This window comes from Phyllostomus hastatus, unplaced genomic scaffold (genome assembly GCF_019186645.2).
Source record: "Phyllostomus hastatus isolate PE091 unplaced genomic scaffold, TTU_PhHast_1.1 phas_scaffold_1066, whole genome shotgun sequence".
Taxonomy (NCBI): Eukaryota; Metazoa; Chordata; class Mammalia; order Chiroptera; family Phyllostomidae; genus Phyllostomus; species Phyllostomus hastatus.
The window spans coordinates 30,097,361-30,120,784 of record NW_025334004.1 but is presented as its reverse complement, the minus strand read 5'-3'; the positions used below and the strand labels follow the sequence as shown (position 1 = coordinate 30,120,784).

Below are 23,424 nucleotides of genomic sequence, written 5' to 3'. Positions count from 1 at the left end.
AGGTGCACACTGTCGGACAGGGAGGCACAAAAGCAGGGTGTCGTCCTGACTGTCGCTAGTTTGCTTTGGGTCTGTGGGGGAGCCTGGGCCTCAGTCTCCCCCTCTGTGAAATGGGAGGGGAGGCCCGTCTCAAGTTCTCGCCGCCTCAGAATGACTTGTGGAGCTTTGTAGACACGCCAGTGGCCCGCCCTACCTCGCGGGAGGCTCCCGCGGGTCTGGGCCCGACGCCTGCACGTTCTGCAAGCTCTGGCGTCTTTGGTGGGGGTGGTGCCGGCTGTGACTCTGGCCTGGGTGGTCTCGGAGGCCGCTGCTGGGTGCCAGGACACCAGGGGGCCCCCTCCTTGTGCTCCACACAGCCAGCTGCGACTTCTCGGCGGGTCGCCTGCTGCCGGAAGCGGGTTCCGTTCTGCCTGGGGAGCCCCGCGCTGGCCTGGTTTGTCGCCTGGAGTGCCTGGCCTAGGATAAAAGTGCCGTGTGAGTGGCCTCTGGGGACACACCACGGAGGAGTGCGAGTGCACATCCAAGGGGGTCCCGGAGCAGCCCGGCCCGGCCTGCTGGGAGGGTGGTTGAGGGGGGCAAGGGGGCCTGCCTCTTGTCTCACTCCGGAGACCCCCGCCAGCTCTGGTCCTGGAATGTCCTGGGGACCCGGTCCATGGCCTCCCTCCTGGTGGGGAGGCGAGTGGGGCCCCGCCTGGGCCCGAGCTTCCTCTTCTCATCACGGCCACTCTGCGTTGTCTGTGGCCGGGGGGGGGGGGCCGGGACTGGACGACCTGCCCCGAAGGGTGGCCCGGCTCGGTGGCCTGTTGGGGTGGGGGCAGCAAAGGGAAAGAGCGAGGTGGCCGGTGGGGGTGGCCAGTGGGGGGGCGGAGGCAGAGGACGGCAGCTGGGCTGGTCCGCACGCTGCCCGCCCACCGTGCGGGCTCAGGCCCGTGATGCCAGGAAAACGGGGAACTTGCCGGGGAGCCCAGATTCAGCTCCCCGTCATCCCGGAATGGCAGGGCCCTTGGGGACGGGGAAGGTGGCAGTCCGTTCAGAAAGGAGGGCCAGTCTGTCCCTTGGGAGACCAATGGCCCTCCAAAGACATCCCTTCCTGAGTCTCGGGGCCCCGAGAACACGCTGGTTTCACGGCACGCCGGGCTTGGGACAGCAGGTGTGGCTGGGTCATCACCCCCAGAGAGGGGACCGTCCTGCACTGTCCGGGCCCATCAAAGGGCAGGAGCCCCCCCCCAAGCAGAGACCTCGCTCCAGTGCCGGGAGGAAACCGGCCGCAGGGGCGGACGTCAGGGAGAGCTCGAGCCACGGAGGGAGTCGGCGCACCAGCGCGGGCTCTGGGGTGCAGCCCACAGCCCAGGGCCGGAGAGGCCACCAGGCAGTCCTTGTGGAAAGCAAGGGAAGGAGCGTGGGCAGCCGGCAGGAGAAGGCCAACAGGGCGGGGCTGATGGCCAGCACGTCCTCGGGGCCTCAGGGACACGGCCGGGGAAACTGGCTTCAACCCCCCCCTCCCCCCGGCCCTGCCATGAGCCTGGAAGGCCCCCCCCACCCCCCAAGAGGCTCCGCTGGGGAGCGCAGCCTGCCGGTGCTGATTTTGGCTGATGGCACCTGCTCAGACCTCTAACCCGCAGAGCCGCAAGGCAATCAGTACCTGTTGCTTTAAACCATGAGATTCGCGGTCCTCTGTTGCAGCAGCAACAGGGAACCAATGAGAAAACCAACGGAGGCCCGCACCCCCAACACCCAGCCTGGAGGACCAGCGCAAAGATATTCCCCGGGCAGCGGGCACCCTCTCGGGAGGCGCTGAGCTCCCCTCCTGCCTGACGAGGGCGGCTCTGGGCAGGGGAGGCTCTGTGGACGAACCCGTCACCGGGGCTGGCCCAGGCCGGCCGAGGATAGTTCCACTTTCCACTTGTCAGTCCCCCAGAGACACCGTCTCGTATGGGAACGGGGACCCCGCAGTCATCGGGCCTTGGCCCGGTGGCTCCTCTGAACCCTGGTGACCGGGTGGCTCAGGAATTCCATCACAGTGCCTGCAACAGCATCAGGGTCAAGGTGAGTGGAAAACTGTAGCCCAATGGGAAATGCGTGTCTGGTCCAGGTTTCCAGCTTCAGTTTGCCTAAGGACCTATGTGAATCCTCTGCCATCTCTGGTCATGGTTCTGCAACCGGCAAAACCAAAGGGCGGGACACATTTTCTTCCAGAGGGGATTCCTCTGCATCTCTGGGGAGGCGGCGCCCAGCAGGGCAGCTCAGATGCGCGGGTGCCGGTCAGGGAAAAGTTTGGAGACAGTCACCGGGATGGAGATGGCTCCAATACCTGCCTCCCCGGGCCAGCCGCTGCGGAGTTGGCGCCGTTGGTGGGGAAAGGGAGCGAAGGAGGAAGGGCGGGGCCGGCCCCCCTGCACCCGCCCCGCGGCTGGCGGGGCCCCTGCCCGCCTTTGGCCTGGCCCAGCCCAGCCCAGCCCAGCCGGCCGGTCACACGCGCGGCCAGCCTGCCGCCTCCCGCGCCTTGTGCGCCGCACTGCAGCGTCCAAGCCCACCGCCCGCCCGCCGCTCCCGGCCACAGCAACCCTGCCTAGGGAGCGGGGCAGAGTTGGCATGGCCGGCCGGGGGCCCGCCACACTGGTGCTGGCCCTGGTGATCCTGGAGGTGGCGCTGGCCGGGGCAGGGGCTCAGGAAGCAGCCCTAGAGAACCCCGACTACTACGTGCAGGAGATCTGGAGCCAGGAGCACTACTATGCGCGCCCGGAGCTGGAGCCTGAGTCCTTCTCGCCGCTGCCGCCTCCGCCCGCGGGGGCGGGGGAGGGGGCGCGGGAGCTGCGCCTGCTGGAGCCCAGGCCACCCAAGAAGGCGACCAAGCCCAAGAAAGCTCCCAAGAGGGAGAAGTTGGTTCCGGAGACGCCTGCACCAGGTAAGGAACTTTCTGCACTGGGGCGGTCCGAGGGGACATCCGTGGCCGTGAACCTCTCCCAGCACAGCCAGCTAGGTCTGGGGGATCGGCTGGCTTCCTTGTCTGTGCATCTAGGACGGGAGACCCCCACGACCCTCCTCACCGCAGCGCAGCCCCGCCCCCGCCTTTCTAGAGAGTGTCCTGCGCACCCTGCCGGCCCCTCAGAGCTCCCCAGAACTTGAACCTGACTGGCACCCCCTCAGGGAGAGGCAGGGCTGTGCAGCTGGGACGCTGCCGGGGAGCTGGGCACCTCTTGCGCCCAGTTTGAGGGGTGCTGAGCAAAGGATCCCCTTGCCAGACACTCGTCCTCCTCTGCCCAGTTTTCAGTTTCGGGTTTGGGGAGGTGAAGGGTTGGTGTGTCCCGGCACAGTGGCCTTCTGGAGACAGCTCAGGAGTAGGCCTTGACCCAGCCAGGGTGCCCTCAGCCGCCTCCCCATCTCCTGCTTTCTCAGGGTCCCTTGAGTCCTCTGCCCACTTAGGGAGCCTCTGCTGGGGAGCCTTGGGCTGCAGCCGGACCCCGGTGCCCCCCTCCCCCAGTTTTGAGGGTAAGCTGAGGACACCGGGAAAGGCCCGCTGCCCAGGCAGCCTGGGGTGCCCTGTGTTCCACCATCTCTCCACCCTCCTGGAGCCCACCAGAGGTTCCTGCCGGCCCTGTCCCAGGGAAGTGACTCCCCTTCTGTGTCTCACACGCCCTGTGAAGGGGACTCTGTCTCAGTCGGTCCAAACGTTCTTTGCTCGGGTTGCAAAGAGCTTCCGTCCTAGTGTTTCAGGATTGCGGAGCGGCATGGTGATGGCTTTCCCCAAGAGGGGACCCACTGTGCCCGTGGCGCCTTACACAGCTCCTGGCATGGGAGGAATGGCTGTTGTTTGGTTAAATCGTCCGTGAAAGTCTACAGCGAGGCAGGGGGAGGGGTGGAGCTGGGCGTGGGCAGCCTCTTGGCCAGTGCTCTGGGGCGAGGGGTGCTGCCCACCACGTTTCAGTTTTGGGCAGCTCTGTGCATCTGCAGGCAGTTCCGCGAGCTGCGCAACCCTGACCAGAACCACCCGGAACTCCCGATATTTTCTGCAGAATTATGAAAATGAAGGATCGGAAAAGCCACAGTGGAGTAGGGCTGGGCATAGATGCTTGTGTCCACAGGACACCTGCCGTGGCTCCGTCAGGAGCTGCAAGTGTCACCCTCTCCTCTGACCCTTCCGTGGCCCAGGGGGCGGGCACTCCATCGTTGTTGTTACGGAGGGGAAGCGAAGGCACTGGGGGTGGGGCAACTTGCTCCGCGTCGCTCGCTCACTCGGGAGATTTGAAAGCCCTTCTCTTGCGGTTTTCAACTCAAGACCTTTTTTTTGGTTTGTTTGGTGGTCTAAATCAAATTTGCACGTGTTTTTATTTATTTATATTTAGAGAGAGGGGAAGGGGGGAAGGAGGAAGGGAGGGAGAGGAACATCAGTATATGAGACATACATTAATTGGTTGTCTCTTGCAGACCCCAGCCGGCATCCTGGCCCACAGCTCAGGCATGTGCCCTGGCTGGGAGTTGAACCGGTGACTTTTTGGTTCACAGGCCCGTGTTCAATCCACTGGGCCACACCAGCCAGGGCGTGTGTCTTTTTTTTGAGTATTTTATTTTAGCGGAAGACATGGGTGCTAGGTACTGGTATTTACTGGGGATGGCGGGGTGGGGGGTGGGAAGAAGCCCCAGGCTGAGGGTCCGAGGACGGCACTTAACACCCTGGCCTGGGGCTGGGTCCTCAGCTTCGCAGACCCCTCAGCCTCTTGGTCTGTGAGTAGGAAGACCGGGCCTGCTCCCTCACTGTGCTTTGCTAATTGTTCTAGAAGCTTTCCAGCAAAACCTTCCAGCGTGCCAAGGCATGGCTGTGCGAGTCCTTCTGTGAGCCGTCTGTTCATGCCACAGGTCTTTACCAGGAACCTGCTCCACACGGGTGCCGGGTGAGGCTCTGCCCCCGCCCTCCTGGAACGGAAGTCGGGGCGCTGAGACAGTAATGGCAGGTGCGCTGAGAGCGGGGTCGCTGATCCCCACACGGACAACAGGTCCTTGAGCATTCCAGACTCGGCTCAGAGGCTGAGCTCAGGGCCTCCCGTGTTGCCGGTGGGCTGTGTGGGGCTCAGTAAAGCCCCCCCAACTATGCCAAGCAAAGTGGGACACGTATCACAGACTGACAGCTTCTGTCCTTTGTGTGTGTGTGTGTGTGGGGGGTGTGCTTGGCCAGTGCAATCCTTCACCTTGGACCCCCAGTGGGAGAGACCGGTTTGGGAATGACCTTGACTGCGGGCGTCAGTGAGAGCTCCGTGCAGTGCAGCTGGGGCGAGAGAACTCACTTTCTTCCCACTTGACGGGGCGGCTCGATGCGCGGACTGTTCGCGGTGTAAGAGACGCACTCGCCGCTGCGTCGGACTGTTCCAGACGCAGGCGTCACAGGGTCTCAGGGAGGCATTTATGTTTATGGAAGGAGGAGACACGGGGGGGGCGGGGTGTTGAGCGTGAATGAACTCAGCTCCGGCTCCGTGCTGTGGGTCGGGCACGATCGAGGCCCCGAGGCAGGCGTGAGAGGTTGGACTCAGGGGTGAACAAGAATGCAGGAGCACAAAAACTAATTTGAAAGTCCATCATGTGCTTTGTCTTTGCAGATGATGTTTTCCTGAGAGTACTTGTCTTTTTTTTTTCCTTTAAGGTTTTATTTACTTATTTTCAGAGGGATGGGAAGGGAAGGAAAAGATAGGGAAAGAAACATCAATCGGTTGCCTCTCGCATGCCCCCAATTGGGGACCTGGTCTGCAACCCAGGCACGTGCCCTGACCCGGAATCGAACCTGGGACCTTCCAGTTTTCGGGATGATGCCCAGCCCGCCGAACCACACTAGCCAGGGCTGGGTTGTCCTTGTCTCTCGTGAAGGTTGGGCTCAAGGGAAGACGGAAGGCGAATGATCTGAGCGTCAGGGGGTTCCGTCTGTGTTTCCCAGGAGGGTTGACCTAAGGAGCCAGGGGCCCGGGGAGTTGGTTGCGGGGTGAGCTTCGGCTGCCCTCTCATGCCGCCGCAGAGGTTTGCCGTGGGCGTCAGCAGCACTGGCGTGGGGCAGCTGAACCCTTTGGTTAGTGGAGGGCATTGCATTTTCCCAGGAGTGGCTGGCGGACTCCCGGAGAAGTAGCACCGTGATATCCTGAGTAGACTTGAACTTTAAAAACTTTTTTCTTTACTTTGAAATATTACAGACTCACAGGAAACTGCGGAAACAGTGCAGTGAGGTCCTGTGTGCCCGTCACCCAGCTGCCCCCCCGTGACAATGCTTGAACTCGGGGCTCTCCACCTGGGCGGCAGTGACATTCTGGGCCGTGGGTGCGTGCTGGGGGGCTGTCCCATGCATTGTGGGATGTTTAGCAGCATGCCTGTCCTTGGCCTGCTAGATGCCAGCAGCACATCCCCCAGCTGTGACAATGTCTCTAGACAAAAGTCCCCAGTGGGTTGAGAATCGCTGCTACATACAGTATCGAGACCAGGAAGTTAGCTCTGGCTGGCGTAGCTCAGTGGATTGAATGTGGGCTACGAACCAAAGCATCGCAGGTTCGATTCCCAGTCAGGGCACATGCCTGGGTTGCAGGCCACGGCCCCCAGCAACCGCACATTGATGTTTCTCTCTCTCTCTCTTTCTCCCTCCCTTCCCTCTCTAAAAATAAATAAATAAAATCTTAAAAAAAAAAACAACAGGAGGATGACAAGGCTTCGATACTATTAACCGGATCACATACCCCTTATTCCACCAGTTTTTACGTACCCTCGTGTGTGTGTACATGTGCAAGTGTTAATGTGGTTCTCTGCAGTCTTACTACACGTACAGATGTGTGGGACCCCCCGCCTCCGTCAGGACCCAGAGCTGTGCGACCCTTTTCTGAGGCCGAGTGGGACTCGGGGTCACACGGCTTCCCAGGTCCTCGTGGTGCACATCACTTCCTCCCAGAGTTTCAGAACTTGTAGGGGACCAGGAGCTCAGCCAACCTTGCTCTCTGCGAGATTCCGGCAGCGGTTTCCTCGTTTCTGCGGACACCCTTCTCCTGCCGGGCCCTGCTCACGCCGGGGAACAGTGCTGATGGCCAGAATGTCGTTCCTCACAGGGGGACTGCTCGCTTCTCTCTGATTCCACGCAGCCAGCTCTTTCTAGCAGAATCCGGTGTGTTCTAGATGCCCGGGGCCGGAATGCTCTGGGACCCGGCGAGTGAGGCTCCGGGCCCAGGGTGAAGAGTAGAAAAGGGACCACGCTTAGGGCGTGCCGGTGGGCTGGGGCTGTACTTAGTTCGCACGTCATCTCCAGGGTGGTGACCTGGGTTCGGGGCCGTACTGTTTTTAGAGAATAAAATAGAATGGAGGAGCAAATCACGGCTGCATGACCCCTTCTTTCCCCAGGGGCAGGAGAAACAAGTTAATAAACAAGTCCCTGAAGAGGCAATTTGGAGATTTTTTTTTTGGTCCCTCCTCCCTTGTGCCTCGAGTTAGGAGTAGACTAAGTTATGTAGCCTTTACTTTTTGGGTTTTTGCCTGTCTGTTGCCCTCCCCAAGGATGGGGGGGGCGTGGCTAATGCACGTGCTCGAATGTACGCATTCCCGTACCTCCGCGGCGGTCCCGGTCCGAGTCCCCAGCAGTGGAATTCGCGGAGCGGGCGGCCAGCCCCATCTGGTCGGACGCCGGTGCCCAGAATCTGCGCGTTTGCATTTTGTGCTGTGTTGTGCCCCAGCCCTCGGGGCAGGCACCGAAGACTTGTTCTGTGAGCATGCTCCTTTGCAAACAAAGCCCTTTCTGTGTGCGCCCCGAGCCAGTTTCTGGAAAGGGCTTCCCTCCTCGGCCTTGCTCTGCTCTCTCAGGGTGTCGTGCTTCCCCGGACCTCTGGATGGACACCTCTCTGTCTGGGCCGAGGGGCAGGAGAGTGTGCCGGTGGGCATTTCCGTGTGTATTCTCACAGCGCTCTCAGTGCGCGTAAACACGGGACAAGAAACCTCTGTGTCACGGGACTACATGCTGACTTGAAGAAAACCCAAAGTGTGTTGTCCCGATAAGCTCCCTACAACATTCCGAGGGAAAGGATGATTTATTCAAAAGGTTATTTCGTGTACATCAGCAAATCGCTCTCAAGAGAACGCCTCTCTTTCCAAAATGTTCTCCAAAGTCAACTGTTGGTGCTGGCAGACCCCCCTGCCTGTGCCCGAGGCTCTGGAAGCCAGGCGTGGTGGCCGATGGAGGGGGGGCCCTCGGTATAAGGGAAAGCTGGATTGGAGGGTGCGGTTCTTAGAAACAGTTTCCCATGCACCTCGAGCATCCGTGGCTGCCAGATCTCACCGTGGATGGTGCCTTCAGTGCCTGGCAACGGCAGCCTGGGCCCCGGGGCTGGCACTTTGGAGGCGAGGTCTCCGTTACATGTCCGCAGGGGCCAGGGAGCCTCACCCCCAGGCTTGGAGTTCCCGGCAATGGCTCTGCCCTTGGTGACCTTCCCAGATCCTTGCCACCACAGCTTCCCCTCTGGGATCGTGAAACCCGTGAAACCCCCAGGAGTGTCTTTGGATGACCTCCCGAAGGGCTGGTGTCCGTAACTGGCTGGCATCCAGTCCGCTGCTCATCTGGGAACCTATCCGGGCCCCAGGGACCTAGGATGGCTGCAGTGTTACCAAACACCTTTGATGTTAATTAGGACTCGAGTGCCACAGGTGTTTGTGGGCTAGTCAGTCTGTGCACGGCAGGTGCAGGGGTTCGGCACAGTTTGTTCGGGCTTCAGAGAGAGCTGGGATCGGATTTGGCTCTGCCACCTCGGGGCATGTGTGACTTCTCCAAGCCTCGGACTACTCGCTGGGACACAGGAGTGGGACTGAGCCGGACTTCCTGGTGTGAGCTTAGCCGGGGCACCGTGCCGCCACCCAGCCTTCGCAGGGACAGTTCACGGGCACTTTCTGTTCAGTTCCCCAGGGTCCCCGAGGGTCCTGCTCGACACGCAGCCCGGGTTATTGGCATTTCTCCCTCTGTGTTCCTGTCCCTTCCCTTCTTCATGGAGTCACCTCCCACAGACTCTCCTGGAGCAAGGCCTTGTCTCAGGCTCTTCCCAGGCTGACCCCAAACTGAGACGGGCAAACACCAACTGCGCCCCACACAGTCCCCGGCGCACCCCAGCTGCCGCTGTTACGGCTGTGGCTCTTTCTTTAAAGAGTTCCTTACTTGGCTGCAAGCTGGGAAGGTGGCTATGGCTGCACAGAGGCTGGGAGTGACTGTCCCTCATGTCCTAGGACCCTGGATGGAGACCAAGCTTCCTGCACAAGAGTTGGCCCAGAGGAGGGCAGAGGCTGATGGGGAGGACACAGGTGAAGAAGGTAGGGAGGGCTTTTGATTGATTGGTGGTTGGTTGGTTGGTTGACTGGTTGGTTGGTTGATTGGTTGGTTGGTTGACTGGTTGGTTGGTGTACTGGTTGGTTGTTTGGTTGTTTGGTTGACTGGTTAGTTGGTGTACTGGTTGGTTGGTTGGTTGGCTGGTTGACTGCTTGGTTGACTGGTTGGTTGATTGGTTGGTTGGTTGATTGGTTGGTTAGTTGATTGGTTGGTTGGTTGACTGCTTGGTTGACTGCTTGGTTGACTGGTTGGCCGGTTGACTTGTTGGTTGGTTGGTTGAGTTGGTCTAGCCCTGGTGAAAGGCTTAGAAAATTGCACCGGTCCCCCCACCTCTACCCCAGACCCCAGACTGTCCATGGCACCGAGTAGCAGAAGTGAGTGCCTCCTTCGGCCACTCAGCCTCCTTTCAGAATTCACCTGGTCCCCGGGGAGCCTGTTTCCGAGGGAGCTGGGCAGGCTGAGAAGGGGACAAGGGCACAGGCCACTCCCTCCCCACACTGTGGCCCTTCGGCTGACACCCAGGGGAGCACGGGTGTGCAGCCACTATTGTGTGGGGTTTCACACCCACCTGCAGAGACCTGCAGGCTCTCCTGGGCCAGGCTCTCTGCAGTTGTGTGTGGGTAGTGGCGCTTCATAAAGCTGTGATTATTGTCTGTCTCGATGCCCCGAGGTTGCATCTCTGGGGTGCTCCTGAGACCCCCTTTGCGTGGGGCAAGGCCTCCCTCCTGTGTGGGAGCTCAGGGCTGTGGGCTGGGCCCTTCACAAGCGGGAGTGCAGAGGCTGCCCGGCTGGAATTTCCTGGGGAAAATGAAAATATGCAGCAAAGAATTTTTCAATTTCTGGGGTTTGCTACTGTAAGCTCCTTGTATAGAGAGGGAAAAAAATGGTTTCCTATCAATCAAGAAGCATTCTATTTATCGCCGCAGACCAAAATAGAACCTGGGGCCCACATGGGCAATTCCGTTTTGCTACTTTTAAGGAATTCAGTCCTGTCACGCAGCCCAGATGGAGATGTTGATTTAATTCTGGCTCCTTCTCTGTGTGCTATTTCCACTTTACTCTCTCCTTTCATCTGGACGGACCATATGTTGCCTTTCTTGCTCTAAGAGAGGAAGGGGCTGGGAAGGACCTAGACAGGGAGCCAGACTCCAGCTGTGCCTGGCTCTGCCGGCGACCTCGGGTGGGTCTCTCCCCCATCCGAGCCTCAGTGTCCCCGCCTGTAAAATGACGTTCAGAGTGAGCCTCCCGCCCTCAGGGGGCACTCACCGAGACCGAATGTCATAATATACGGGAAGATGCCTGGCAGATTGGGAAGCCCCCTCCACAGGCTGGCTGACCTTTCTCAGTGGCCGGAACGGGGCTCCGGGGTGTCAGAGGCCCTGCAGCAGCGGTATCGCTGGTGAAAGAACAGAAACTGTCTTCTAGTCACTGCGCTTGGGCCCTGCCCGAAGCACTGGCACATGCTGTGTGCTGGTTGTCCCCCTCGCACCCCCACCCCCCCGTCCCTGCCGCCGAGGCCGGTGCTGCATGACCTCGTTTTCCTGATGTGGGAACGGGGCATGCGGAGGTGGGGTGGGTCCCCGAGGGTGCACTGTGGTCCGTGCAGCGACAACCCCTGGGACAGACCCTCAGGCCTGTGCGGCACCCGGAGCTTCGGAAGGTGGCCCGGCCCCTGCCTGGTGTCTCTGCGCCTTGGCCACAACCTTCAGCGCTCCTGTCCCCCCCACCCCCACCCCACATGGAGGTCCCCCGGGGGATCGGCCTGTCGGGGCTGTGGCACACGGGTGCACGTCTGGGCCTTTCTTGGATGCCCGTGCTGAGCCGAGACGTTCTAGTCGTGGGCGTGGATCGGGGTGCGGGAGGGGAGGCTGCAGAGGGGCGGCCCTGGCAGAGGGGGGTCACTGGGTGGCCGGCCGGCTTCGGGGGAGGGCTGGGATGGTGGCGCTTCCTTTCCCAGAACGTCCGCCCCTCCTCGCGTGTTTGGTAAAACCGTCCCGACCCTTCAAGTCTTATCTCCCTGCCAAGGCAGAATCCACGTTCGCCGACGTTACAGCCCTGGTTTCGGCGAACGGCCAGGGGCCCCCAGACCCTCGGTCAGACTCTTTCAGGAGACGCCACCTTCGGAGGCCACTGCCTGCGACACTTCTACCCCAGAAACGGCACAGACGCCCAGGTGGCGTCGGGCTGATGTCAGACGCACCGGCCGGGCAGCCTCTCCCCGCCGGCCTTCTGGGTGTTTGCTCCTTTGATGACCTTGACCCGAGGGGGATGCTTCGTTTCGTGACTTCTTAGCCCCCATGGAACACGAGAGACCCTTCCAGGGGCGTCACCACGAACACGATGGAGGGAAGAGGGCCCTCACCTGGGCCCAGCCTGCCCTTTGACGTTTTTGAAGATTTAAGTTGTTTTTTTCAATACGTAGTTTTTCTTTTCGTGATGGTGGAACAGTCAGAAATGATTTCATTAATTGGCACAATCCAGTTTTGGTATTTCAACTTGCTTTATAAAGTCCAGACTAAGTATCGTTCTCCACAGGTCTGCCCCTCCTCTTGTTCTCAACTGTTTGGTTATTTCCTTCCTTCCTTCCTTCCTTCCTTCCTTCCTTCCTTCCTTCCTTCCTTCCTTCCTTCCTTCCTTCCTTCCTTCCTTCCTTCCTTCCTTCCTTCCTTCCTTCCTTCCTTCCTCAAGCCAGTTCTCTGCCAGATTCTGGAGACAGAGCAGTGAGCACAGCCAGACACAGTTCCCCCCACCCACAGGCCGCCGTGTGTGGCGCGTGTTCGGTGGTACCACAGAGCACAGGTGTGCAGAGCCGTGGTGGGCCTGCTGGCACCCCACCCGGGCCCTCTCTCCTGCAGGTACCCCCCCCACCCACCACCACGCCTGGGGTCCTGGCTACGACAGCTCACAGCTGCCTCCATCTCTGGAGCATTGTCCCCGGAAGGTGACAGCTCCCACTCCCCAACGGGTCGGTCTGTGGCCAGAGCTACCCAGAGGTAGAAAAGCAGCCCCTTGTCCCCAGTGGGGGATGGGGGGCCTGCAGTGGGCTGGTCCTGCCCCAGAGCTCCCACGGGGGATCAGGTAGAGTCGGAGGTCAGCTGGCAATACAGCCTTTTGAGCTCCTTCCTCCACCCCACTCTGCTCCCTCCTCCCCTGGCTCCTGGGGCCCTCCCTCAGTGGCCACCTGCACCCGATCCCCTGCGCCAGCCTCTGCTCAGGGCCTCTGGACCTAAGGCAGGTGCTGTGGGAGCGTCAGAGGGGGCATGGACCCAGGAGGGGGGGGGCAGGGAAGCCCCCTCCGGCTGGGAGTTCAAGGTGATTGGCAGGCTCAGCAGGAGTTAACTAGATGGAGGTGAGGGGAGGGCGCTAGGGGAAGGGAGAGCATGTACCAAGCCCTGGGCAGAGGAAACACCCACCGAGGGCTGAGGGGAGGCCCGAGGTCCAGGAGCAGAGGGAGAAGGAGCAGGTGTGGGGGCGGGGGGGAAGCTGGAGGGGCCCGTGGCGCTGGGGCAGGCAGGCTTCCTAGGGGCCCGTGAGGAGTCCCACCCCCAGCCCCCAGGCGCCCAGCAGGCCAGGGCCAAGGACAGGGTGGGCGGGAGAAGCCCTGCCCGAGGGAAATAGCTCGGGGGTCCGAAGTCCGAGTTCCAGCTCCCTATTATCATCACTCTCTGGGTCCCAGGGGGGAGGGTCCCAGGCACAACCACAGGGCCACCTGCAGTGTCAGAATAGGGACCACCGACCCCCACGTGGACGTGGTTTGTAAGGGTGGGTTTATTTCCCTGGGTCCTCACCAGACCACGCTGCTTCTCCTTTAACCAGGAGCGCCTCAGCGTCCCGGGCACCTCGCTGGGGACAGGGGACGCAGAGGTGGGGACAGCCGCTCTGCGGAAGCCGGCTGAGGCCTCACCGTCCTGGGACGACTGTCACATGCGTGGAACAACGGCATTCCTCTCTTTCTTTCTTAGGTAAAAATAGCAACAGAAAAGGCGTGAGAGGCAAGAGTGCTGAGAGGGCTGCCAGCGATGACCACAGTGTCCCCGAGGCCCAGGGTGAAGTCAGAGAGGGTGAGTGAGGCCCCATGGGGAGCCGCGCCCGGTCCCGGGCCGCCACCCGCCGTCCGGCGCACTGCCGATTCCCACAGGCGGCTGCCTGGCGTGGGGGCGAGAGCCTTCCCAGCCGCTCTGTCTCCTGCGGCGTGCAGGAGCTCTCAGCCAGCTTTTCCCATCATCTCTGCATGTTGCAGAGCTCCTGGGTCCCTTCCCCGCCGCCCCCAGCCTGTCTCCCCAAAGGCACGATCATTTCCTGTCTCGTGGGGCCTCACGGCTGCCCCAGCCTCGGGTGCACGTGCTTACCTCCCCCCCAGCCAGGCCCAGCGGCCCCCGGGGTCGGAGGGCAAGTCTACTACTTCCGCAGCGGGCGACGCCAGTCTGGGCGTCTCACCGCCGTGTGCAAATGCTGGTCCTCCAATTACTTACCTACCTTAGGACAGCGGAAACCGTTACTTCTAGACTCAGGGGCACACTCGGGCCCACGAGGGATAGCCATTACTATTGTTAACTATCGCCATCACTAATATTTATCTCTATTACTCAGTGGTTTTCAAAGAGGGTGCCGGGAGAATGTTTAAATCAGGCAATGCCTGGCTCAGGGGCCTGACTGCTTTTCCCTTAGCTGGTCAAAAAAAAAAAAAAAAAACAACAGCCAACAGGACAGTAGCCATCCTGGTGTGAATGCCCTGTCCTGGACCATAAAGGTGCAGGTCATATAACAGAGTTGGGTCTTATTGGTCATGTCACATCATCAGGTTGTGTCTGATTGGTTAATTCTTATACATACAAGTACAGGCACCTGGTGTTTAAAAAAGTCAGTTTGGGGCAAAAAGGTAGGTTATTATTATTATGCTTATTTTGGGAGGGTCAAATCGGCAAAAATAGAATCTATTTTATGGTGCGTGGCGGGATTTTAGGAATTAGTTTCTGCGTGCCACGGCGTGAAAGCGGTGGGAGACCGCCGCTCTGAACCGTGGGGTCCAGGACCCACTTCCGCTCACGCTAGGAACAGTAGCCGTGTATTTCTTCACATGTGTGCTCTGGGTCGTTGCCTGGCACCGGGCCTCCTGTTTTGACACCTCCCACTGCTCCTCTGAGCATTCTGGATATCGTTCCTGTCGTTCCTGTTACACCAGTACCCGTATTTCACAGACGGGGAGAATGCGCCTTGGTGCCACAAGTCACTTGCCTCGGTGATGCCCCTCGTAAGTGGCAAAACAGGGAATCGATCCCAGGATTTCCTGACTCTAGACTTTCTCCTTAGCAGTACCGCTGCTTCGAAGAAAAAGAGCAGTTTGCAGATTTGCATTCACAGATTTGCATTTGCTTCCGGCTGCCACACGAGCCCCGTAGGCTGTGTAACCGAGTTTACAGTCCCCAGGGGAATCGCACGTCCCTGTAGGCACAAGGCGATGAGGGATTTGGGGCCGAGTTTGTAACCAGGAACTCGCCGTCCAAGCGGTCCTGCACAGGACCGAGAGCGCCTCGTAACACACAAGGGGGGTTCAGCAAAAGGGAACCCCTGCCATCAGTCAGCAAACGAGAAGGACTCTCCATCTCCGAGTGGGCAGACGTGTCCTGTGCACATGGTGTCCTGTGCCAGGGCCACCGAGAGGACCCGAGCATCGGGAGGGGGTGCCGAGGGCCCCTGAGAGGCTGGGGCTGCGTCGCTGTGTCTCTGCACGGGTGGTCGTGGGACCCCTCACCGCGGGTGGGCCTTGGCGTGGCTCTCCGTCCCCTTGTCCCCGCAGGCCGATGAAACACCAGCTGTTCTCCGGGGTGGCAGATGCTGAAGCAGCCCTCAGAGATTTCTCAGGGTCCCTGCTGCCGTCAGATCTGGGCCCGAGAGTTCTTCTCTGTCTTGTTAATTCTTAAGTGCATTGAAGCATATTTGAAACTATTTTGCCCAAATTCTTTTAAGTGGCTTCGGCAGAAGGGTTGGGTTGGATTACCTTATAGTTCATCATCCCCAGAGTTAAAGCTGCTGGAGCTTTCGGAGCCCTTTTCGGGAAGATGTGTCAAGGCCCATTTCTCTACACGTAGGAGCACGCATGTACACGCAGGCACAGGAAGGTCTGGTCTGGCCCCCTCTCCTGTTCTGCCACAGGTACTCTTCCCCACCCCCACACGGGCCCACTCAGGACTGTTTCCCTGACCTTGACCTCTGAGCCCTGGCCGAACGGGCTGGGATCCCTGGTCTCAAAGGCGGCCATTATGGCTCGGATTCATTGAAGGCCCTAGAAGGGGCTTCGGCCTGGGAAACCCCTTTACATTGCTCTTCTAGAAACCGGAACTGGGGACGACCCCGGAGGGAAGGGAAGCTGTGGCGGTCCCTGACATGCACAAGTGGAGGGAAGAGAGATGGTGGCCGTGGAGGCGCTGTTCACGGGGGCAGGGGGCAGGGGGCAGATCGGTGCAGAACACAGGCCTGGGGCCAGGCGGGGTGCCTGAGGGGCGGTGCTGGGTGGCACGGGGCCCAGGTTGCACAGCGGGGTCCTCTCGGGAGCCTGTGTTCCTTCCCCTCTGTGTCTTCTAGGCTGCACTAGGGGGCCTTGCAGGGGATGCAGCAGAATGAAGGGGTTGGGGTGGCGGGGGGGACCAATGTCACCTACATGGTGTGCAAGGTGGCATTTTATTCAGAGACAGGTGGAGCAGATGTGACCTGCATGTGTCCAGTGTGGCAGATGGAGCAGATGTGATTTGCTCTGTTTCCAAGGTGGCAGGAGGTACAGATACTGACCACACTGAGCTCTGTGAGTGGGTGGCCCTGGAGGGCTGTGTCAGAGGTGGACATCGCCCCTGGGGAACTTGCCCTTGGAGGGAGAGGCCATGTCCCTGGCCGGCTTTATGACCGAGGGGCAGTGTCAGCTGTGGCCAGGAGCCAAAATAGTAACACATCTCGGATGTTGTTCTGCGGTGGTGTCCTTGGCCGAGTTGTCGGTCTAGGCCTCCACCTCTCCCTGGGTGCACACCCTTGGCCGTGCAGCTTCTCAGTTCCGTTCACAGAAGGGGAACGCCCTTGACTTTGGGCTGGTCCATGTCCCTGGTTGAGGCCAGTAGGTGAAGACAGAGTGACGAGGTGAAGGGACATGATGCCCTCTGAGCCAAGGGCATAAGAGGCTTTGCTTGTTGCCAGTAGCTCCCTGTGCCTCTGCCCTTTCCATGAGAAGAGCGTGCGCCCTGGGCCCCCGGGCCAAGGAGGCTGCGAGGTGATTGGGATAGACAGGCCCCAGCCCGCAGCCTGGGGTCGCCGGCTGAGCCCAGCCGGTCTGTAGACCCCTAAGAAGTACTTGTTCATTGTGAGCCCCTAAGAGTCTGTGCTTGCGTGTTACGCAGCAGTAGCTGACTAATACAAAGAGGATAAAGAAGATCCTTGTCTTTTAAAAAGGTTACTTAGCATTCCGTTAAAGGAGTGTTCTGGAATGTATCTAACTGCCTGGCGACGGGCATTTAGGTTGCTCCCAGCATTTTGCTGCTTTAAACAGCGTTGCAGTGAAATGACCCCATGCCCGTGTCGTTGGCCGGGGGTTGATTGCACAGTGACTCCCCACTTGGCATGCACAGGCCACTGCGATCTGACTCCTCCCTGGCCTCTGCCCACCTGTCCCCCCAGCCACACAGAGTCTTGTTTCTCCCGAGCCCTGTGCTGCTGAAGACCTGGCTCATGTGTCTCCTCCATGGGAAACGGAACAGGCGTCTACCATGGTGATGCGGAGAACAGCTTTGGGCCACGCTCTGCCCTCCAAGGCTGTGAGACTCTGGGCAAGCTACTACTTCTCTGTGCCTCAGTTTCCTTCTCTGGAAAGTGGGGATAATAGCCCTTTCCAGGGTTCTTGTGGAGACCAAATAACGTCCGTGGAGTGTAGCACACACAGCTTACAACCAGCCCTCAGCAGGCATCGGCCGTGATACTTGTTTGCTCTGTGGGGACTTTTCTGTGCCTGAGTTAGGGGAGTTGGCAGGCATTTTTAAAGGATCAGCTCATAAATAGTACATGTCTTAATGGTCGAGAAGCAAAAATCAAGGCTGTTAAGTAGGTATTTAAATAACTATTTAAACGGCAACCATTAAAATATTATAAAAACCATTCTTAAATCGTGAGTCATACAAACACAGATGGTGGCCTGGATTTGGCCCTCCTCACATGGGCCGTGGCCAGTGAATTCCAGCCTTAGAACTTCAGCGTTCTGCAGATGCTGCCTCCAGGAAGCCTGCCCTGATTGCCTCTCTTTCTCTTTCCTGTACGTCTTCCTCATGGTCCCCACCTTCTCCTCGCTCCCATCATGGTGGTTTCTAGGTGTGGCTGTTCTGTCCTGCAAGGCTATGAATGCTTAAGAGCAGGGCCCGTGTCTGGTCCAACATGCCCAGCGTTGGCAGCTGCACCCGACGAGAACGGCAGACTTGCTTCCTGAGCACCTGCCCTGTGCCGGAACGAGTCTTCTGGGGGGCAGGCCAGGTGTCCCCAGTGGATTCAGCGTGGCTAGACAGCAGGCCTAGCCCCCCGCACGGCACAGTCTGTGACCCGGAGGGAGAAAGCCTGGTTTCCGGCTGTGATGGAAGTCGCTGGTTTTCCCAAAGCCGTACCCAGTGGTGAGGGGGAACTGCTCAGTTCTCCTGCCTCGTGCCTGGACTGGGGGAGGCCTCAGCGGGGTACCCTGCTTGGGGGTTGGCCTGCTCAGTGTGTGTGTGTGTCAGACTTGAGGCTTTTCCTCCGAGCCCTTTGGAGCCTCTCCCCGTGGCTGCTCAGCCAGATCTTCTCGGGCCCCAGTTCGGCCTCCCCTCCGACATCTGGCACAGCCATGGGGAGTCCTGGTGCACGCTCCAGACTCCTGACGCTGGAGGGGGCGTGGGTGATGTGACCTCGGCGGCCCCGGCAGACGCGGTGATGAATGGCCGCATCTGCCCGTCAGACTTCCTTGGAAGTGAGGGGAGGTGCGGGGCAGGGCCGGGACAGAGCCGCACCCTCTGGGACAGGACTTGGGGAGAAAGCCCGAGGAACGCCTGTCCGGGACAGCCGAGGGCTCCCCGACCTTGCTGTTTTCGGTCTCTGAAATGAACCTTCTGCCTTGTCAGCCTATCTAGCTGTGCTTCACAATTTGGAGAGGTTTGTTTTGGGCCCTGGGTTCACTGCCGCTTGCAGGAGGCTCCGCTGAGTGATTATTAAAACCAGGTGGGCTGCGTGGCCGGCCCGGCCGCAGGCGTCACAGGCCTCGGTCCGAGGCCACGGCCACAGTCCACTCGGTGGCATGGAGATGCCTTCCAGGCAAGGGGCCGGGGGGACAGAGCCCTGATGGGCTCAGCAGGGCCCCTGGGCGCCTCTAAAAGGCTCCGTTCGTCTCTGTCACCCAGTTGTCCCCAAGTATGGCTCTGGTCACAAGGTCACAGGCTCGCATTCACGGTGGGGGAGGGGCCCCAGAGCGTCAGCTCCTCTGAGTCATCACGGCCAAGGCCAGCGTGCGTGTTTCTCTCGCTCTTGGGTTTTGTCCTGGTGACACCCTGACTGTCTGCTGTGCCTCTTCCCAGTGCTCCTGTCGCCAGACCTTTTTTATTCCACGTGGCTGGCCCCGGGGTGGGTTTAGCAGAAAACCCAATGTGCCACGTCATACCCGGAAACTTTAAAAAGATATTTTTTTCTAACCTCTTGAAGTGGAAGTTGTTCTGAAGTCGATTTTTCCCCCCTGGCTTTTGTGAAACATTTTGACTGTGAGAGAAGTGAATGCACCTTGTAGAATATTCGGAACAGGTAGAAAGACTCAAAGGAGAAAATGCAACACCTCTGCAGTCTCCCGGAGACAGCCGCAGTCACCATGCCGGAGTCCGTCTCTCTGGTCCCCCACGGCGTGTGCACGCGCGTTTGTACGCGTGTGCACGTTGATTGGTAAGAGCCCTTTCTGTGTGAAGCATAAGGGGCCTCATTCTGTTGCCGTATCGTGCGGTTACCAGCCCTGGAGTCAGACTGAGCTGCGTTCAAAGCCCAACCTCGCCCCGCCACTTACCAGCTGTGTGAATCTAGGCATATAATCCAACCTCTTTGTTCTTCAACGTTCTCAAATATAAGATAGAGACAAGAACAGGAGATACTCATAGAACTGGGGTAAATATTAGCTGAGGCACCCCTGGAGAAGCATGTGAACAGTGGCTGTCATGCAACAAACGCTCAGGAGAGGTTAGCTGTGGTTTATGAAGGTCCCACGGACTGAGCTACGGTGCAGCCCCTCCTGGCTCTCTTTGTTAAGTAGTAAATAGGGCGGGTGTTACCGGGACGTGGAAAACTTCGTGAAAGTGATACGCAAGTTAACGAGGTTGGAGAAATGCTCTTTCGAACCAATAGTTCCTTCTTGAGGGGCTTCATAAGCAATACAAGGGGGGGGACCCAAAAATCCCCGGAATTTACTTATAAAAATTGTGTTTATTCTTACATGCTTAAATTGCAGTCACCTTCCAAGTACTCCCCATCTGATGCAATGCACCTTTTGAGACTTTTTCCCCCCACTGCTCAAAATTGTTTCTGAATTTGTCCGTTTTGATGCCTTTAAGTGCTTCTGCCGTTTTTTGTTTCACCTCTTCCTCACCAGCAAAACTTTTCCCTTTGAGGACTTTTTTTTTTCATCCAGGGAAACAAAACACATTTGCTCAGGGCAAGATCGGGTGAATAGGGAGGGTGGGGCAGGGGGTCATGCTGTTCTTGGTCAAAAACTGCTGAACACTCGGTGTGGTGTGGGCAGGAGCGCCCGTAAATCACCCATCGTGAAATGGGCAAATGCCTTGGAAAAGCCTTAAAAAAAAATTCACTGAAGCCAAACACAGCCTCTCACAACAACGCCAGCTGGTACCCTGATCCAGATGGGTTCCTAGACACTCACCAAGTGGAGGAAGCCTGTACCACAAGGGGCCCGCCCTCTAGAAGATAATCCCAGGGTTTTGGGGGGGGGTCCCCCGTCGTATATAAGAACAATGAACTATCTCTGGTGATGCAGACATAGTGATTATCAGGTATATTGGCTCATAACAAAAATTCACTCATTTATCAGGAAAAGTCGATTGGGCTTCGGACATTCAATGGTGAGAACGCACCGCTGCTGCCCTGTGACGGGTGCAGTGTGGCTTGTACGGTTTTCAGGCTAGGGCAGGTGGGGTGAGGGGGAGGTATGTGGGGGGAGGAAGTGTTGGGCGGCTTCTCAAACGAGGTGGCCGCTGGTCAGCAGGAAGAAGCAGGTGAGAGACGCCAGCCAGCTTCCGAGGGGCTCAGAAGCCTCAGCTGGGAGCTGTGCACCAGGGCCAGGGCTCCACTGCGGCCCTGTCAATCACAGCCCATGGGGAGGGGTCTGGCTATCTGTTTTCTAAGTCCCTCAGGGCATTGTGATGTTGGGTAGGGCGGGAACTGTGGCCTGGAAGAGGCCGATGACGACGCTGGCAACCTCTGAAGGGTTTTCTTGGGTGGGGGTGTGAAGACGCTTTCTCAGGGCGATTAGATGAAGGCTGAGATCCGCTCCTTTCCCAAGACCCCGAGCAAGGCGCCCCCGCCCCCTCTGGGGAGCCAGCGACCTCGGAGGCCGGCCCAGAGCCGCTGGACCCACATTCCCCAGCACCCCAGGACGCTGCCTCCACTCTCTCACTGATCAAAGGGAATGTCAAGTTCAGAAAGGCGAAGGGAAGAATGTCGTGAGTCAGAGCTGCTCGACTGAGAGGCGACAGCGAACGCTGAAGCTGAGGATGGCTGGGAGCCCGTCCCTGGCGGGGCTCTGGACGCCTTGGGGAACCCTTTGCTCCGCGTCCAGCGGAGATCGCAGCAGGCCCGCCGGCCTGGGCTCCGCGCTGCCCTCTGCCAGCTGGAGACGCCTGGCCCTGCTCCCCTTCCTTCCCCTGCTGGGGCCCCCCCGCACCCCACCCAACCTGCCTTCGCATTACACGCTTGGGTTCTCCAGTCAAACAGCGGCGGCGTAAAGCCGGCGCCTGGGATTTTGGGTCCTGCTTGCTTTTCAAATTCTGACGTGGACACCCAGTAGCGGTGTCACCCTGGGTGAACCTCTGGGTGAGTCTTAGTTTGTTCTGGGGAGGATGGCCCCCCATGGTCGTGGGGAGAGGAAAATGGCTTCAGGGGGCCTGGCTCGGGGCAGCTGCTTGCACGTTTGCCCGGTTGCTCCCCCAATCGCTACCCTTTTAAAGTCCTTCGAGCGACTTGGCTCTCGTGACAGCTGGCCCCGACAGCTTAGGTGTGTCGGGTGGGGGTTGGGGTCGAAGCTCCGGGTGTAGAGTTCCAGTTCAAACGCCGTATTCCTGCCTTGCCCTGCGTGGTGAGGATCTCCACGATGTGAAGGCAGTGGACCCCCGAGTTCCTGAAAAGCCGGGGTGCGTGCCGCTCATTCGTGGTGGAGATGTCAAGGAGGACCGGTGCTTGGGTGCCGCGGTGCTAACACCCGTTTTGCAAGGTGGCTGCAGTGCTGGGTGCATTCGCAGGGGACAGGTGAACTGCTGTGTGTGTGTGCGCCTGCGTGTGGCGGGAGGGGGTGCAGGAGGAGGCCTGGGCCTGGGAAACGGCGCCCGCTCAGCACAGGGTGTCCTGACATTAGGAGGAAACCGAGTCACCTCGGACAGCCGCCACTCGCTTGCCTGCACGCTGTGCATGGCTCACCTCCAGCCTCTAATCCAGACCTTCCCGAAGTGTTCCCTTCACACGTTTTGTTCACGTTCTCCTCGCCCACACGCGTCTCAGGATGAGAGTCTTTTCCCTGCTAAAGACAACAGAACCTTGACTTGCTGGTCAAGAGGGGGTGTGCTTTGGGCCAGCCGTCCTGCGGGGCCTCTGGGGGCTGCTGTCGGGGCACACTGGCCCGGAGCTGAGTCCCTGCCAGGTCCCTGCCGCAGCGGCTTCAGCAGGGCGTGTTCCAGCTGTGCGTTGCGTCTGCCGGTCCTCGGCCGGCAGAGCTGGCTGGGCGTGGGGAGCGAGTTCGTGAGCAGAGTGCTCGGCCCCTCCTGTTCCGGGTGTGCGTCTGCCTGTGTCTCTGGCACATTATTCCAGAAGCTCTTTCTGCAGACGAGTCTGTGGTTCTGGTGGCCACTTCCCTAAGGGCTCGTCTGTCTGAAGATGCCCCGACTGGCGGCTGACAGTGGGTGCTGGGTTCTGATGTCCTTTCCCTCGGCCCTGGGTACCCGGGGTTGCCCGTGAGAGGAGTCTCGCATGCGCCTGGTGATCGCTGCTGCTTTGGGAATCGCTGCCGACTGTCGTGCACGAGGAGGGCCTGCAGCCGGGTCGGGGCCTCGCGTCCCCTCCCCATCCTCTGCCCTCCCGAAGGTCCGGCGTGAAGACGTGGGCGCTCCCTGGGAGGGGGCTAGTGTGTTCTGTGGGTTGTGTTTGCCTGCTCCCCCCGCCTTCGGGGCTGTCACGCTGCTGTCACATTTGCCGAGGTCTCTGTCGTGTCCCAGATGCGGGTGCAGCTGAACGACTGAAGTTGTGCAGACGTCACCGCAAGGACCAGGGGGTGGCCTTGAGCGTTGGCCTGAGGGACCGGGAGCTGGTGGCTTTCCACTGTTTTCCTTAACTGTCTTCCAGAACTGGGTTTCCGGCGCGGATTCCGCTTTGCCAGGGGGGCCGAGGGGGGGAGCCGCTCGGTCTGGACGCGGAGCAGACGTGGCGAAAGCCTTGAAGGGGGTGGTCCTGAGGTGGGAAAAAGAAGAGGAGGGAAGTGAATCCGGGTGAAATAGATTGAAATTCCTCAGAGTCAAGTATTGATCATGGAGAACCCTTCAGGACTCTGTGTTTTGGGTTAATTTTGCATCTTTAAAGCAAAACATTCTTGCCCTGCCCCTCATTTTCCTGTCCTCCCGTGTGGGAAAATCCTTCGTTTTTCTAACCGGGGAGATTCCTGGGCCGCACTCTGAGTCTCGGTGGTTCCAGGGGCCTCGCGGCTCGTCAGGGTCGGCGCGATTCGGACCCGGGATTGCTGCCTGGGGCGTCTCTGTGTGCAGACCGGTGGCGTCGAGAGTGTGTGCTTAAAGCTTTTGTTCCCACCCTGTTCGCTGATTCCACGATGTTTTCAGACGTGATTCGGGGAAGGCGGG

General features: G+C 59.4%; 1 protein-coding gene across 2 annotated transcripts in view; it reads left to right on the top strand.

The window, feature by feature from the left end:
* The first annotated feature begins 2,382 nt into the window (after window positions 1–2,382).
* Window positions 2,383–23,424, top strand: part of CPXM2 (carboxypeptidase X, M14 family member 2) — an 82,796-nt gene continuing 61,754 nt past the window's right edge. Inside the window, exons 1-2 of one of the 2 annotated variants that reach the window (XM_045854656.1) lie at window positions 2,383–2,905; window positions 13,282–13,380. In XM_045854656.1, coding sequence (XP_045710612.1) covers window positions 2,593–2,905; window positions 13,282–13,380 — 412 coding nt within the window. In that variant the 5' untranslated portion in view covers window positions 2,383–2,592. The remainder of the gene's footprint in view (window positions 2,906–13,281; window positions 13,381–23,424) is intronic. The other variant, XM_045854657.1, reaches the window with a different exon arrangement.